The sequence below is a fragment of the Micrasema longulum genome, unplaced genomic scaffold (genome assembly GCF_059751315.1).
Source record: "Micrasema longulum isolate JH-2025_06_02 unplaced genomic scaffold, ASM5975131v1 h1tg000629l, whole genome shotgun sequence".
Classification (NCBI taxonomy): domain Eukaryota; kingdom Metazoa; phylum Arthropoda; class Insecta; order Trichoptera; family Brachycentridae; genus Micrasema; species Micrasema longulum.
The window spans coordinates 466,769-483,961 of NW_028277825.1; the positions used below are offsets into that span (position 1 = coordinate 466,769).

General features: G+C 31.4%; 1 protein-coding gene across 6 annotated transcripts in view; it reads right to left on the reverse strand.

Moving 5' to 3' along the window:
- Nucleotides 1-17,193, reverse strand: part of ClC-c (chloride channel protein 3) — a 40,348-nt gene that overhangs the window by 7,873 nt on the left and 15,282 nt on the right. For 2 of the 6 annotated variants that reach the window (XM_088229031.1, XM_088229030.1), the window contains exons 5-14: nt 15,579-15,608; nt 15,033-15,172; nt 13,574-13,777; nt 9,081-9,390; nt 8,078-8,217; nt 7,281-7,463; nt 6,558-6,772; nt 5,824-6,032; nt 3,433-3,573; nt 1,102-1,312 (exon numbers count right to left, since the gene is read on the reverse strand). In XM_088229031.1, the coding sequence (XP_088085157.1) occupies nt 1,102-1,312; nt 3,433-3,573; nt 5,824-6,032; nt 6,558-6,772; nt 7,281-7,463; nt 8,078-8,217; nt 9,081-9,390; nt 13,574-13,777; nt 15,033-15,172; nt 15,579-15,608 (1,783 nt within the window). Of the gene's footprint in view, nt 1-1,101; nt 1,313-3,432; nt 3,574-5,823; nt 6,033-6,557; nt 6,773-7,280; nt 7,464-8,077; nt 8,218-9,080; nt 9,391-13,573; nt 13,778-15,032; nt 15,173-15,578; nt 15,609-15,702; nt 15,849-17,193 lie in introns of those variants that run through there. The other 4 variants (XM_088229033.1, XM_088229034.1, XM_088229035.1 and 1 more) reach the window with 4 other exon arrangements.

Here is a 17,193-nt window from a genome sequence, read left to right on the forward strand (position 1 = left end):
TTCAAAATGTCATACTACAAAGTGGAAAATGTTTTTGATATGAAAAATCTACATACAGTAGGACCCCTGTTTTACGTTTTTCAAGGGAGCAGCAAAAAAGTGTTAAACCGAGGAAAACGCTAAAGTGAGGAAATGAAAAACTGCAGAAAAATTGTAAAAACTGTCCTAATTAAGGATTATTCATATTTACCTATGATTTCATAAAAAATATTTTTGTATTTTTTCAATCAATACCACAATGTGTTTTTTTATAAAGAATTTAAAAAAAAACATGTTTAAATAATTGTATGTAGGTGCTTAACCTTAAAAACACGAAAATAAAAATTTGAATTTGCATACAATGATTTTTTCCCTAAATATTGGGAAATTTTATTTATATGGTATGACTTTTTTTAGTATGACACCACAAAATTTCAACTGTCACTTACATCGTGGCAAAACTGTTTCACACTTGTATGACTGTTTAAACAATCTTCTTTCCAAATTATGTTTAAAACTTCAAATAATATTTCTATTACCAAATTTTTCAACTTTCTGCATCGTAATTTACTGATGTACAAGAGTTCTTCATGCGTCAACTGCATGTCACAATTTAGTAAAATGTAAAAAATTAGACACTTAAACAAAATGGTCAATTACACTGAACCTACTTGAATTTAGTTTGAGACAACAATTTACACATTTTTTAAATTACCTTGATTTTATTCACCATTTTCGGCAAACGCGACTGCGCACTGTTCGTCGTCTTTTGACAGATCAAATGAGTTTCGAAAAATTTTCAGAATGAAAAACGTAAAACACGTTAATTGGGGGGATATTTGAATGAGAATGTATTGAAAAATGGAAGCTAAACATGTCGGCGTAAAAAACAGGAAAATGTAAAATTGAGGAATGTAAAAATGAGGTTTTACTGTATTTGTTATTGTGTTTTTGATGCTTATATTTTTTCTAATTTATGTATCTATAATTTATTGTGCATATGTTAGTTTTCAATAAATAAATTTAAAAAATACAAGGACTATTTAGAATTTACTAAGCATACATTCAATTTCCAGACGTGATGATGAAGACAAAGATTACAGTTTTGAGGTTGTAACTTACTTGGGCTGCATCACATCTGCAGCAAGCGAAGTGTGCTGGAACTCATCCTTACTGTCCAAGAACGGGTACCCATTAAGGGCAATGTGAGCATCATATATCCCCTGTCGACCTAAGGCGTCTCCAACCCACTTGGAAGCCATAGCAGCTGCCATTAGAGGCACAATATAGCGCACTCCACCAGTCAGCTCAAACATTATCACAACGAGGGACACTAGAAAAATGAATACATATATTTATTTACTTATAAACAGGTTATTACACATTTTTGGAGACATAAGTCCCAACTCCATAGGACTAAAAGTACTGTGTTGAGTTGGGACAAGTAATAAGTTAACACAGACATACAAGTATATCACCACAAATATTATATAGGATCAGAAACATAATAATAAATATAAGGCACATCAATATGGTAAACGGCAAACTCAAACAAGTTTAAGTTTAAGTTAATAAAAAAGAGAGAAACAAAAGGTGGTCATGTATTCCGAAAATCATCAAGGAGTTATCCACTCAAATCCCTCCCACTAAGGAAAATCCAGTCCTTAACTCCCCCTTGAAAACAGTTTTTGTCCTTGAGAGCATAATATAGCTCAGCTTCCAAAATATTGGGCACCTCGGTGTGATCTTTATCACTTTGAGAGATGTCTCTTAGCAAAAGTCGTACGGGTTTTGAGTATGACATATTTCGTGCTCTGGGATAACCTCGTATGAACATATTGCTGAGATCTCTTCTTATTGTTCGACCAGAAGTGTGTGAGAGGTTCCTTTAGGTACAGTATATATCAGAAATGTTTCCCTAATTTTTTTTCCTAGCCCATTTCAAATAAGGTTAAATCTTGCCTTTTTACTGGCCACAGAAGTGAATTAAGTCCCAATGATTTTTTTAGCTACGATACCCGAAGAACAAAACATCAAAATTAGTCTAAAAAGTCTTGAGTCTGAAGTCTAAAAACAAATAAGTGGAAGTGTACCAAGTATTTTAAAATTAATAACTTATATGTGAATATAAGTTATTACATCACCAGTCTAAAAAATGTTAAATGCAACTAGGTAATGCAATAAAAAAAAATGCACACTCGCAGAACAAGCCAGATGGCAAAGTGCAGAATAATAGTGAAATACTGGGTCATCAATCAGTCTACGGTAAACAGCCTAGATTTAAACTAAATTGAAAATCTATGCGCCATAATGGGAAAAAAAATACTGAAAAATCTCCAAAATCGGTCAAGAACTTTATAAAAAAAATTTTGAACAAAGAAATTTCAAAATAATTTTTATGTAAACTACGAATTCATATCGAGATGAATAAATAGTGTGAACAAGGCCAAAGGCGATCAGAAAAATAAAAATAGTATATAAATTACAGAATATATTTTTTTTAATGCTTTAAGGTGTTTTTTTAAGATGGTTTATGGCAGTGTTTCCCACAGTGGGGCATAATGCCTCAGAGGTGGGGCACCACGCTTCAGAGATGAGACATTCGGTCGGCATTCCACATATAAAGGGGAATACTCATCGGTCATATGAAAAAATGCCAGAGATGTACAAAATTGTACTTAATTTCGAATGAAACCCGTTACAATTTCAATAATTATATAAAAACACAGAAACTGTGCAGGATGTAGATGTAGATGTTGTATTGGTACCGGGCCCAAGCTGTATAATTGTATTGTGGTATTTTGATAGTACATTGTTATAGGTATGTCAATACGCGAGAGACGTGTCTATAAAGGGCACCATACACGTATTTATTTTATTCTACTTAATTACATTTCAAATTTCTGTTTTGAAATATATTCAGTTATAATATATGTATTAGAATAGGTTTTATTTAATTTCATTAGGGGTTCATATGTTTACAAACAAATTACAATATGATTTGAAAATTTACCTGCTGTTTAATTAAAAAAGATGCTGGTGGGGCATCTGACTTTTGAAAAGACTACGGTGGGGCATGGCGTAAAATAGGCTGGAAACACTGCTTTAAGGTGTTTTATTTACTAAATAAATGTTTAAATATTTTGTAAAAAAGTTTCAAAAATAATAATTAGAGAACTATTTTTGTGCGGTTTTCAAATTTTCTTTTTCACATGAAAAAAAACTCTCATAACTTTTTGTTTAAAAATCAAAATAAATGTTTCATTGAAGTACCTATAGCATACTTACATGTTGCCTTATCAGCACAAAATTAAAAAATATATTGGAATGTGCCGGAAGGAAATGGAAAAAAAATCAAAAATGACAAAATTGTATTTTTTATGTGTTTGGTATTTTATGATGCGGGGGCTGTTCGAAGTGACGTGGTATTACAGAAACAATCGAGGAATTTACCAGTCATTCTTGTGACGCCTCCTAGGACAGCCGCTGCTCCTACCATGGCATACAATCCGGGAGTTATACAATTGTCCCCAGTGGAACATTCTCCGCTAAATACCCACATCTTGGGATAGTTGTAGGCCAGCTGCTCCATTCCTGGAAATAAACAAAACATTCATTGAATAGTTGGCCAGCCATTTAACAAAAGCATACTAGTATAATACAAAAGCTATTAAACCATTTACAAGGTTTAAACAAAACTAAGATAATTAAATAACCAAATTGTAAATTTAAAATTAATATTTATGTTATATAAGTGTTATTTTGTAGATGTATTCCTTGGTACAACTTCATAGTTGATAATTTCGATAGAGTATTAATCATACTTCTTGATTTATATGCCTGATAAGGTGAAAGAGCTCAATGGTCAGTAAAGAATTAGTAAAAAACAAGGAGTGACAGATATTTGGTATTAAAATTGTTTTGTTATTCTTTTTTTTTTACTTATGGAAATCATTTGTATAAATTAATTTGACATTTAATAAATTACAAAATTAAAATATTTTCAAAAAATACATCGTTATTACAATGTTTGTATCCTCAAATATGCTTCAAAAAATTGGAAAAGAGCAACAAAAACAAAGCAAAGAGTTTTGTAATCTAAAATATTTCTCAGGCAATAAATAAAATATAGAAATAGGTATGCAAAGTCCAACTATTACTCTATATAGTGTGATGGAGAAACTAAAAGGCCAAGCACCCACCCGAACTTCCTCATCCACTGACCAGATAAGCTGGTAAAAAACTAACCTTTGACAACAAATACTCTCTTACTACATGTGCAATTGCGCACAAGACCAAATTTCAAATAAAAAAGATTTTTTCAATTGACATTAGTTTAATATTAAAGCCATTCATTATTTGACATTCAATTATATAAATATTTCAACCTTCTCAGGAGACGTTAAAATATGTAATTCACAATATGTGAATTTTAAAAGTAAATTTAATATTGTATATGAAACAAATATATTTTTTTTTAAAAGTCACAAAGTAAATACATTAGTAACCTCAGAGTAATAATGCGTGAACTTATAGAGAAGCTCTATCACTATGTTTCATAGAACGCAAGCGATGTTGGTTTGTTGCTTAGCAACAAATTGGTGGCCACTTTGTTTTTTTTTGACAACATAAACATAACGGTTCGATCGGATGCTTTTGTAGCTGTGCTTGGCTTTGTTTGTAAATAACTTGGATATTTACGTTATAATAAATAAAAATCGACTATGGTGAATTGCAGTATGTTTGGTTGCAGCAGTAGGAGCGTCAAAGGTGTTAAAGGAGACAGTTTTCACAGCTAATTGATTTTGAATATTTTCCCAAGATTTACATTGATTTTTGTCATTTATTGTCCCGACACGGGTATTATGTTCCTTAAAAACTTTTCTTATATCAACATATTTACTTCAGATACTATTTATTCTCTATTTGGGAGATAAATTTGTGAATTAAAGTATGTTTACTGTTGATAATGACGGTTGATTATGGGCAATATGTCAGGGCCGCACTAGGCATCCATATAAATTTTGAGTTTTTATCGAGTAGAGGTCGATTAAAATTTTACTTGAAAGTAGCAACGTTAACCTTGAAATCGCATCTAAAATGACGTGTCCAAATTTCAGGCCGCTACGACTCGCCGTTTCGGAGATGTGACGGACAAACAATCAAAATGAAAATGTTAAATCTCTCGAAGTTGCAAGAATAAAATTTAATACCTAAAAAAATGCCATAGAAAATCTAGCGCCTTTTTCATAGCTCATAGTGGTAAAGAAACACAGTTGTTCTGTACAACTCTGTAACATTATTGTTAATTAACTTTTAAATCTGTTTATGTGCAGAATAAAAAACAAATAAATAAAAATCTTTTTTGAGGGGGGTAGGGGTAGGAAAGGGCGAACCGGTTCTTGAAAAATTTGTATCCCATCACTGATTTTATCTATTGTGTGTGCCAACGTGTCAATTATTTTTGTTTTTAACTCATCTGTCAAGTTTCGATTTAACAAGGATTTTATTTCTAGCCTGGCAAGTAGCGACGTGAATACGAAAGCAGTCATGTATTTACTGTAAATAACTTTAATAAAATAAAATAATAAAATGTGCATATTAAATCTGCATTGATATAATAATTAATATGAAAGCAGTCATGTATTTACTGTAAATAACTTCTATAAAATAAAAAAATGTGCATATTAAATCTGCATTAATATGAACTATTTTTAATTCAATTTAAGCGTTCTAACATTTAGAAGATATTACTATCTTCCCTGGGGCATTTTGGCAACACACTGAACACTTTTAAACCTTTGAAAAATAAATAATTATTAATATTGACCACTATTGACTTACCGATTCCCACAATACGTCCAGCAATAGCTCCAAGACACAAACTGGGGATAAACAATCCACAGGGAACCTTCATACCAAAGGTAAAAATAGTCATCAGTAGCTTCAGCACAAGGGCTAATAGGAGATGGACTATTGCACGGTATACTCCAGGACCGGCTGCTGCTATTTCAATGGCTGAATTCACATCAGTGAAGTTACGATTATAATCACTGTAAGAATATAAGCATCGTGAGAATTTGCATTACATTGTTGTAGGCATCATTATCACAATTCCCTTATGTGCATATGGCACAGCATCGCTACTCCGATCGCAGTTTATCAGTGATCAAATCCTACATTTCAGGTGCCAGTATAGGGACTATGAAATATTGCAGTGAAAAACCACCTATTAAAAAATATTTCACATCGTCCTTGATGGGAATCGAACCCAGAACACAGGAATTTATGGTGACCTTTTGTGCTAGCACTGCATTACAAAGCAAATAGTTTGAAAATTTAAAATTTCATTTTTCAATATTGGCAATTTGGCGATTATAAAAATTGTTCTTTTAAAAAAGTCATACAGAAGTCTAGGCATTACATGGTATTAACAGTGTGAAATCCACAATTTTGACTATGTTTGAACATCTATATTTCATAAATCATTCCACCTGTTGATCTGATTCTATTTCCAGTGCTTGTCAACAAAGACATGCTCAAATTAAAAATATTGTTGATTTATGTGATAGACTAACCATAGAGGATCCGAATTAGATATTCCACACTGATTGAAAAGCAGATAAATGAGTTGCGAGGTATTCATGCGAGTATAGGGATTTGGGTAGGCGATGACAGCTGATATAACAGTTACAACGAGAACTTCAGTCACAGGGTATTGCCCAAGTTTAGAGAACTTGCGGTAGCGGCACCAGTAAATGTTGGCCTTAATAAACACAGCTGCGATGCACCCCTACAAACGACAGAAAAATAAACATATAATACTATATATGTTAAAAAATCCAAACAGAATAATACTAAACATACCCTAAAATGTTGGTCAACTACATAATTTCCTTGCAATATGATTCTAATTATTTTGTACTTCTCTCCTTGCATAATATAGTACCTTCTCCTGTTTCCTCTATGTTTTAGGAACATTTTCAATCAACTTTGATACATTTATGTAGTTTAGTAAAAGATTGGCAAAAATAGAGTGAAAAATTATTAATTTTTTTTTTTAAATGTTTTATCCATAGAATTAAGAATAGTCATCGAAAAACTAACCCTTATCACGAATGTATAAATTGCTCAAGAAAGTCCAAAATAAATATTGTTTGTCCTTATTTACGAAAAAAACATTTGTTCAACCAACTAATAGCAGGCAAGCCAACGTTCGGGCAAGACAACGTCTGTCGGGTCCGCTAGTATTTTATAAAATGCAAATATAAATAAATTATATTTTACTATGAAGTACTTACTCCAATAATTCCCAAACCCACGAATGGGACTAATTCAAAAAATATCCATGGTTTATTGTACTCTACAAAGAAGAGCACAGAGTGTTCATTTCCAAATGGATTGATAGAGCGTAGAATGAAAGCAGCTATTAAAGCACAGAAGAATGACCTCCACAATGTCTTCAACGGAAAGTAATAAGATACCTGAAATGTAATGTAATGTAAAATAATAAATAAATTCATGGTAAATTTAATTATTTAAATCTCAAAACCATTTCATTTTTGAATAATCAAATGACAGTAATATATTTTTTGCACCACAAATAATTATAGTGGTAAATTACAGGATAGAAAAAGTAGGTTGGGGATAAATCAAACTTTTTATTACTTATTTAATTTATTATCATCAGGATTCAAACCTGTGTGAGACGAAAGGTGTTATTCAATTATTTAAATTGTTTAATTTATTTACATTTTGATAAATATTACACATAGTTGACTGATGAACATTAAGAATTCATACACAAGATAATACATACACAATGTATACATCTCACTTTTTAAAAAATCACATTTAAAATGGTTATTTAACAAAAAATATGATTTATTTTTATTTATTTTTTTATTTAATAGCATAATTATACATTTTTACAATTTAAAAAAAAAATCACTTGTTATATTTTTTACTAAAACTAAAATCCCACCAAGCCACTTTTTTTAGCTTGTTGGTGTAATAATATTTTTCTATTTGTAAATAAACTTTGTTCTTCGGTTAAATTATAAAATTGTATGTTAATAATCGCTTGACTGTTTAATACCTCTTCAAGACTGAAGAGTACACCTCCTATTGGTGCTCCGAAAGCAACTGATACACCTGCTGCTGCAGCAGCTGAGAGTATTTCTCGCTTTTTAGCCTCGTTCCGACCATACTTGGGGAAAAGATATGAGAGAATATTACCTAGAAAAATACAAAGAAAGTAATGTAAAAAGCTGTGGTAAAAAATATATTAAAAGAAAACGTAATAATAAAGAAAGATATACTAAGACTTGTAATTAAAATAAAGTTTAAAAAATCACTAAACACATCAGTAAGAGTTTTGCTATTTACAAAAGGACCATGTGATTTTATAAGGTTCTGGCAGAGCTAATCAATAAAGACATATATAATTTACTTTATTGGTAATATAAACATTCGATAAATTCTTCAGGTCAAATGCCAAAATAACAAATTAGTAAAAAATAATGTTTTGTATTTAAAACTTTTAAATCATGTATTGAAATTATTAGTGAAATGAGGTTAATATATAAAATATTTGGTTTTATTACACAATTTCAAAATTTGTTTTGGATTAATGAATATTGCTTCAACATTTAGAAAAAAAAGTTCATAGAAAAATAAAGCGTTCTTATTATTTAAGCAAATACATAAATTTTCAAACTATTTTTTAAACACATGTTTATAAATTTGTATAAACCACTTTAATTTTGAGTTACACTCCGACTGGTTTCGAGGTTACAACCTCATCGTCAGGAATTAAAACTCTAACTCAAAATTAAAGTGGTGTATACAAATTTATAAACATGTAAGTGGAAAATGTCATACCACAAAGTAAAATTTTTTTTGAAAACAATAATATATTTTTTAAAAGTCGTGACTAATGTGCTAGAAAAATAATAATGAAGTTGTGGTAGAGCGTGGTTCGAACATTGGACCTCTTCACATTCAAGGTATAATACGTTGAAAACTGGTGCATTTAGTAAGATCAATCTGTTATTAAAGCTAAGGAAAGCAAATTATAATTATTTTTAAGAATAACGTACCGAGGCAGCTGGCAATGTGCACCATAGGTCCTTCCTTTCCCAGAGACAAGCCCGAAGAAACAGACAATATAAGTCCTACTGACTTAATGACCAGAGTCCATTTTCCGAGGTATCCCCTGATGATAAATCCACTGAGGATAGTTTTGATTTCCGGAATACCAGAGCCGCATGCGTAGGGAGCAAACATGCGCACAAGGGAGGCAGACAGGGCGGCAAACACCAGAGCCCATGCGATGTACAGCAGATAGGAGATGATGTAGGCACCCGCACCTTCCCGAGATTCGCCAAACACTTCGGGCCATGTCAGCCACTAAAGCGGACAAACGTTACGCATTAACTCAGCCCAGTCCTGATTTTTTAAGTATTTTAATATATGCAAATAGAAAGATATCTCTTAAAATATCTACACATCAGGCGGGTGCGGTGAATATTATCAGTAGGGATGCTGACAAAAAATAATAATGTTTTTACATTTACTGGGTGTGACAGTGTGTGACAGATTGCATAGAATCACTTTTGTAAAGTGCGCTTGAGGTATTGTATTATGAAAATGATCCGATGTAAGTTTTCCATTATAAGAATAATAATTAATAGTTGATCATATATAAATCAACGGAGCACAGATGCAGGCGTGTCTAGCGGTGAAGGTGTAAATAATTAGACAGTACCTAAAACTCGAGATGTTCTAAAATTTTGTTTAAATTCCAATAACACACTATTTAAAACTTTATGCAATCCTTTATTATAGTCGTTTTTTCTTTACATTACTCAATTTGAATGCTCTTATCTCTGCGAGTCTCGTTGAACAATACAACAACGTTATGAACTTTAATGCGCGTGAACGGAAATTTGAACATTTGTAATAAGACTGGACTCAAAATGAAGAGTAGTATCCAGATTCCGGCGCATCAAACAAATACTATCAACTATCAAGGCCAAGGTACCTTGATATAGGAAATAAGCATACGTATTTAGGAAGGTATACTGAAAATATTGTTTGAAATTGTAAATTGCGTGCGCTTGAACATTTTTTGTGATAATTTTCATAATAAAATACATAGGTATTCTTACTTTCAAATATTCAAGGGATGCGCCCCATCCACAGTATATATGGACGGAAAGCGCCTGCTACACATCTACCTTTTTATAAATATTTCAACAGAGAAGGTATTTCTATTAAATGTTAAACGGTAAAATATCATATGGGGCACCGATTGAATCAGATCATTAGTCCCAACAAAACAAATTATCGATTATAAAAAATATTTTAGTGTCAAGAAAATACGTTACGATGTTTAATATTCTGGGGTGGAGAGCCAAATGTAAAAGGTAATATGGAAGACTGAGCATTGGGGTTAAACCCCAAAGGTTTTTTAAAAAAAAAAAATAAGTAAAGAATGGAAAAAGGTACAATGCTATGTTAGTTTTTGTAATATAAACCCAATAAAAGTAGCATTAATCTGCACTAAAATATAATTCATTCATTTAGCTTGAAGAAATATAGATTTTAAATAAGTTGAATGGGAATGTTACACGTGTAAAGTGATCACTTAAACTACCCAATAACAGGTAAGACACATTATAAAGTCTAGTCATGTTATGCCTTATCTGGTAAGTGTAGTCATCATGTGCTTTTTCGGGTTCATTTTAAATTCGTCTCCAGCGTAATTTTTCAAGGGGTAAGGTAAATTGATATGGCGTTTTAAGTCCACTGTACAGTGTATAATATTTTTGACTGTCCTACGTTTGTCTTTGCTTTTTTGATGTGATAATGTTGTTGTCGTCTGGTATTATATTTGTGTATGTCAGCATTTTTGGTTGACGTTATGTCTTCGTCTTGAATGTTTTCCAGTACAATTTTTATCAAGTATTTTATATCAAACTGGTGTTTTTTTACATCAAGATTTTTTCGTTTTTTGGTATAAGGTCTTTAATTTCGTCGAAGAGGCTACTATGTAATAATTCTATTACTTTGGTGAGTCCGTGTTTCGTCCATTTTAGCTGTCTGTTCATGGTGAGTCCTAGGTAAGTCATGTAATATACTTAACATGAAAGATCCGCCAAAAATACTATTGGAAAATTTGTTTAAAACAAGACAACGCACATCTTAATGAGGAAGTTCAGTGGTTTTTTAAAAATATTTTTTATTTGATAATAGACTATTAAACTAAGCCAAAAAAAAAATGCAACTTTTATGTATCGTATTATCAGCGCTATGATTTTTTCAACTTTTATGTTTCTGATTTAACTCAGCGTGTGACGCCAGAGGTACTTTTCTGCTTATTCTTGATCAGTTCTGCCATTGACGGCAAGCAAACCGGAAATCTTCCATTCCCTTCAATCTTTGTCATTGGTTGATTCATTTGAACCAGTGATGTCGTTTAAAGTAGTGCGTTTTTATTAAAATATTTTTTATTGTTTTTTCATACATTTTCTGGAAACTTTGCTGTACAATTTTAATGCTCCAATTTTTACCGCGCACAAGAAAACATTTTTGTATCCAATTTCCCGTAGGACTAAAATTCCTCATTATAGATTGTGGTTTTGGAGTAATTACTAAAAAAGTCAATTGGCGAAAGTCTTTCAGTATAAAATGATATATTTAAAGCTGACTGACCAAAAATAATGAAATAGTAGGAATCATATGTCATATGTAAGAATATTATTTATATTTGTTTCCCTTAAAACAGGTTGTACCTAGTTGGGCAAACTACACATAATCCGAGATATCTATTACCAAAAAATGTAGTAAATAAAGGAATTGTTCCGTTTGTTCATTAGTTTCTATCACTAGTGTGAATCCAGAGATAACGATATACATACTTTGCAAACATCTGGTCACTACTTTATCAATATTACATACAAATATACCATCATTTGACATAGAATCTTCAGATATGTATTTGAATTATTCAGTCATTATTAAATAAATTAATTCAAATCAAATTTTACTTTACCATAAATTTAAGTCTTAGTTTTTACTCTTTAGTCTCTGCAAAATATCACATCTATTTACAAATACAGTAATTTTAATATGTTCATTTCACAAACGTGTCGTAAAAAATATATATAAAGAATCGTTCACATGTTTTAATTTTCATTATTGATCAAAATACATTTCAATGATATAACATTATTTATAATGAGCACTATTTGTAAGCATACTTACACACATAGTTAAAGTACTACATAATGCAAACATAATCGCAAAACGCCATAGTAAATAAATGATGATAATCGCATAGGCATAATGAATCCCGTACAACTGACAATAAGATAAAATTAGCTAGCGCCAAGGCAGAGATTAATTAAAACATCACATTTTATTATGTATGTATAAAGTCAACGTGTAGATTTTTTTAAAGCGGTTGTAAATGCAAGCTATTAAAAAGGAACTATTTATTGTGTATGCAGACAATTGGTAGAATTCCATATTTAATTTGGTAATGTATCCAAAATAAAACAAGTTTATTGGATTATAATTCTACTTTATTTTTTATAAAATATACAAAGGGTATAGGTAAATATATAAAGGGTTGAGTTTGTTTGAAAATGTCCTAACAAGACGAAATGCGTCACAATATACCCTTTGTATATTTTATAAAAAATAAAGTAGAATTATAATCCAATAAACTTGTTTTATTTTGGATAAAATGACCAAATTAAAAAGGAACTGATTGTTCATTTACTGGGGAACTTCAATTATAAGATTTGGAGGCTAAAAAAAACAAAATAAAATTTATTTTTTTATTACTTCATTTTAGCAAATGAAGAAAAAAACATTTATATACAAAACGCATTGGTAGAGAGATGGCAAAAGGGTATATCTGTAATTTTCTAAACTGTATAAGACAAGCAAATAATTATTTCCGTCACATAGTTTAAATTGTGAAAAGAAGAGATGAACCCCATATTTCAATATGGCCATTTTGAAAGAAGCTCCAGAGATGCATATATCCTTTTGTCATATAAAAGAGCGTCAGATTTTAGCGTGTTTTATGTAAAAATGCTTGTATTGGAAAAAATTACAGATATACCCTTTTGCCATCACACAATAGAATGAATTTCGCAATGCAATATAAATGACTAATCGTTAAAAACTAAAATAATGAATACAAACAAATCGCATTTAAAAACAATATAGAATTTATCACTGCTATGTCAAGGTAATTTAAAAAAAGTTGAAACATTTTTGTCGCTCGAGGTATTTTTTGCTAACGGCTTAGTTGCTGAAGGACAATTTATGCTAATGAAATATATTTTTCAATTGACATAATAACTTATACAGGGATCGATTTTCTGTGATAATTATTTTATGTAGTTAGTATATAAAAGCAGTGAGATTTGGTTTATTTAAAAATTCCAAATCAATGTAACTGATTATCGCCAAACACTAATAATTATGAAGAAAAAAAAGTGACCAATAAGCAGTTTAATTTACCAACGTAGGTCATTTTTTTAAATACATGTGTTATAAATTGACTACTTTTTACCTGTGAGCAATTTCCATGGTCGAAAGTGGTTTCATTCGAAGACCAACAACACTGCTCTCTATTGAGCCAAAAGGCTTGAGGACAGATACCAAATTTGAGGTCCGTCATCCAACTTGCCCCAATGTCTATGACCCCTGCTAAAGCTCCTGTGAACAACCCAACTAGAAGAACACACACCCAGCCTGACCATGCATCGTGAGCACCCTGAAATCCAAAGTTCAATTTTACTATATAACATTTAAAGAAAAGGTTTCAATAGACTTTTTTAAACCCAAACTTTATTGAAAGAGTAATGGTGAATCAATTGCATGCACTGGATTTAAAAAAAACTATAATTTAACCAGTTGTTTTATGACTAACAATCAATACTTATAGAGCATTCTAGAAGAAATTACAAGTGAAGAATGAGAATATTTTTCTAATATTGATGTTTTTTTGTAGATACTACGATTAAATTCCATAGTTGATGATTTGGAAAAAATATCAATAAAATTCCTAGGTTAAGTTTTATTAGATCAACATGCGCTTTCGTCTAAGTACTGGATTGACAGAAATTTACACTAGAATAGAATAATAATAATAAAGATGAAATCCTAAAGTTATCCTTTTGTGAAATGGCTATGAAAATTCTCATACAATGTAACAAGTCAACTCGATAATGATTCCCAAGATAAGTGATGTAGGGCTTTAATTACTATACAATTTAGAAGAAAGTTACTGATAATATTGTAGTGAAAAATTATCTATCCATTTTGATTTGGCGGCCTCCGTGGTGTAGCGGTGAAAACGCTTGAATCACGCACGGAGGGTTCTGGGTTCGATTCCCGGAGAGAACACAAAAATTTAATGTGATTTTTCTCAACCCTGGGTATTTTGTGCTGTAATTTACGACTGTTATAAGGCATCTTGGCCTGTTGTGGTGCAAAAAATTTTTTTTTCTTTAAATACAGGTATTTAATACTTAAAAAAACATATTTATCACAACTTTATTTAATAGAATTAAATAGCGCTTTTTTTATTCAAAGTTCATATTCAGAGAGTTGATTCCTATCCCTAGAGCGAAAAATATGCGAAAAAGATGTGAGATGAGCAATATGGGTTATAGCTGTGCGATACAAAAGTTCTTAGGTAGTGAAGAGTATTGTAGGACGAGGACGACTAAGAAAGACATGACATTAATAAAAATCATTATCATCATTATCCTTTAGCACCTGATGGTGCATAGGGCACTGCATTGGTACACCAATCGCAGCGTATCTTGATCATTTTTGTTACTTGAAGGTAAGGTGATCAGTCTTACGCTTCAGGTACCAGTCCAGGGACTATAAAATATTATAGTGTGAAAAAACCCTTTTAAATAAATATTTCATATCAACCATCTCAAGAATCGAACCCGAGACCTTTTGCATGGTAGGTAAACGCGCTGACCATTAAACCACAAGGTATATCAAGTACTAACCTTCACCAAGTCCCATATTGAATCTTGTTTTTTCTTCACAATATATCGATGCCGCATGCGATCTCTAGCAATGTCCCTTTGCCAGTCAATTGTATGGAAATCATCATACTGTCCGATACCGGGAATATCATCGGCATCTGCTATAAAAATAGTTTCTTTTCAATTTTCACTTCAATATGGCAACATATGATTCGATGACCTTAATAATTAAATAAACTATAATTAACAAGATTTTCAATAAAATCTATTTTATTTTAAATTGAAATTAATTTGAATGAATAACAAATAATAGAGAAAAGTATTGACTAATAGCTAGAAGCAAATTTAGAATTTAAATGAGTTTTCAATAATGTTGTAAATGTTTTACGTGTCTTGGTTGAATGATATTTAAAAAAAAAAAAAATTTTTTTAGGACACAATTAAAATGCAATCAACATGTCTATCTTTTGTTCTTTGTAGACGTGCCATAAGCCATGGGAGATAACTTTTAGATACTTCTAAGTACGGTTAATTAAATAGACATAAATAATATGGATTTTAAAATACCTTGCATACCGGAGAACGTGACACTTTCACCTGAGAAAATATAAATAAATAATAAAAATTAATGACACGAGAATTTGTGCATAGAACATCAAATTAGTAAAGAATAGTTGAAAAAAATACGAACAATATTTAAATTCTCTTTATGTAAATAAGCTTACTAGTAAACACAATTATCACGGACCTTAACTTTATGTTTAATTAGTATTACGCGCCCACATATGACAAGACTAAAACGATTTTGACAGAACACAAAATGAAGGAAGCATTCAGTGTTGCAAGTGTAAAATATACAATTTCAAGATAATGGCTGCCAAAAAAAAACAATTCATTTAGAATCCGGGGCATGTTAGTTAAAACAGATATAGGTAATTCAAGTTTTTTTTTTCCTAAAAAAAACAATTTTGCCTTCTAAAACAAATTATTCTACGGCCGAAGATTCCATTTATAAAATGAACTTTTTACATTGCATTATTTTGCATATGCAAATGAACTATTTCCTAATAAAGTAAACCAATGAATATCGGACATCGCCGCCCGACAAGTGCGCAATACAGTAGAACCGCGATATAACGAAATCCCAGGGACCAAAAAATAATTCGTAATAACGAATTCCCAAATATAACGAAAAAAACATACTAGGTATGTATATGTTACGCGCCGTCGCAAAAAAAATGTTGCGCGGCTTAAAAAAAACAGACGGACTGACGTACTCGGCAGTATTCGGAGAGGTTCGGAGGTTTTCCTTCACACACGCGCTTACATACATACACACGCACACACTGGACACGCACTTTGACAGTTCTGGGTGCCGACAGACCGCTGCGCGCCGCTGAAAAGGCCATAAAACCCTTAGAGTATATACATATATAGAGGGATAACTTTACTGTTTTTTTTTACATTTTTACTTTTTTTTTTGCACCACAACAGGCCAGGAGGCCTAATTACAGTGGTGAATTACATTACAGAGCACCCAGGCTTGAGAAAAATCACTTTTTTTTTTTTTTTTGTGTTCTCACCGGGAATCGAACCCGGAACCTTCCGTGCGTGAGTCGAGCGTCTTGACCACTACACCACGGAGGCCGCCTTTACAAAAACATTTTACCAATCCAATGCATGTTGCCGGTTATAGCGGACTCATTTTTTACAATATGTTCTAAATGAGAGAAAGGGAGACAAAAAAAAATCTGTGGGTACGGTCCTAATTTTTTGTTTTGTAGTCGATTTTAGAATTTTACGATGCTCTTTTTTTAAGTACGCGGCCACTATTGTTTCGAACTGTCAAACGCTCTGTCGGTATTTTGATGATTGTTTAGCGTATTTAGTGCTAATTACATCAAAATTCATTATGCCGACTTGTGCCATGAAAGGATGTTCAAATAGAACTGGAAAAGGGAGAGAAAGCTTCAGTTATCACAATATTATCCATTTTCAAAGTAATACGTTTTTTGGTAGTTTTCAACATAAATGCACCACTATTTTTGTACTTTCATTTGAGCAATTATTATAGCATTTGTTTCTGTGTAATTCAAATACCTTATACATTGGATTTATGTGATTTAAATAATTTTTTCAAACGTTTCAATCCAAATATATCTTAAAATGTTCAAAACATGCA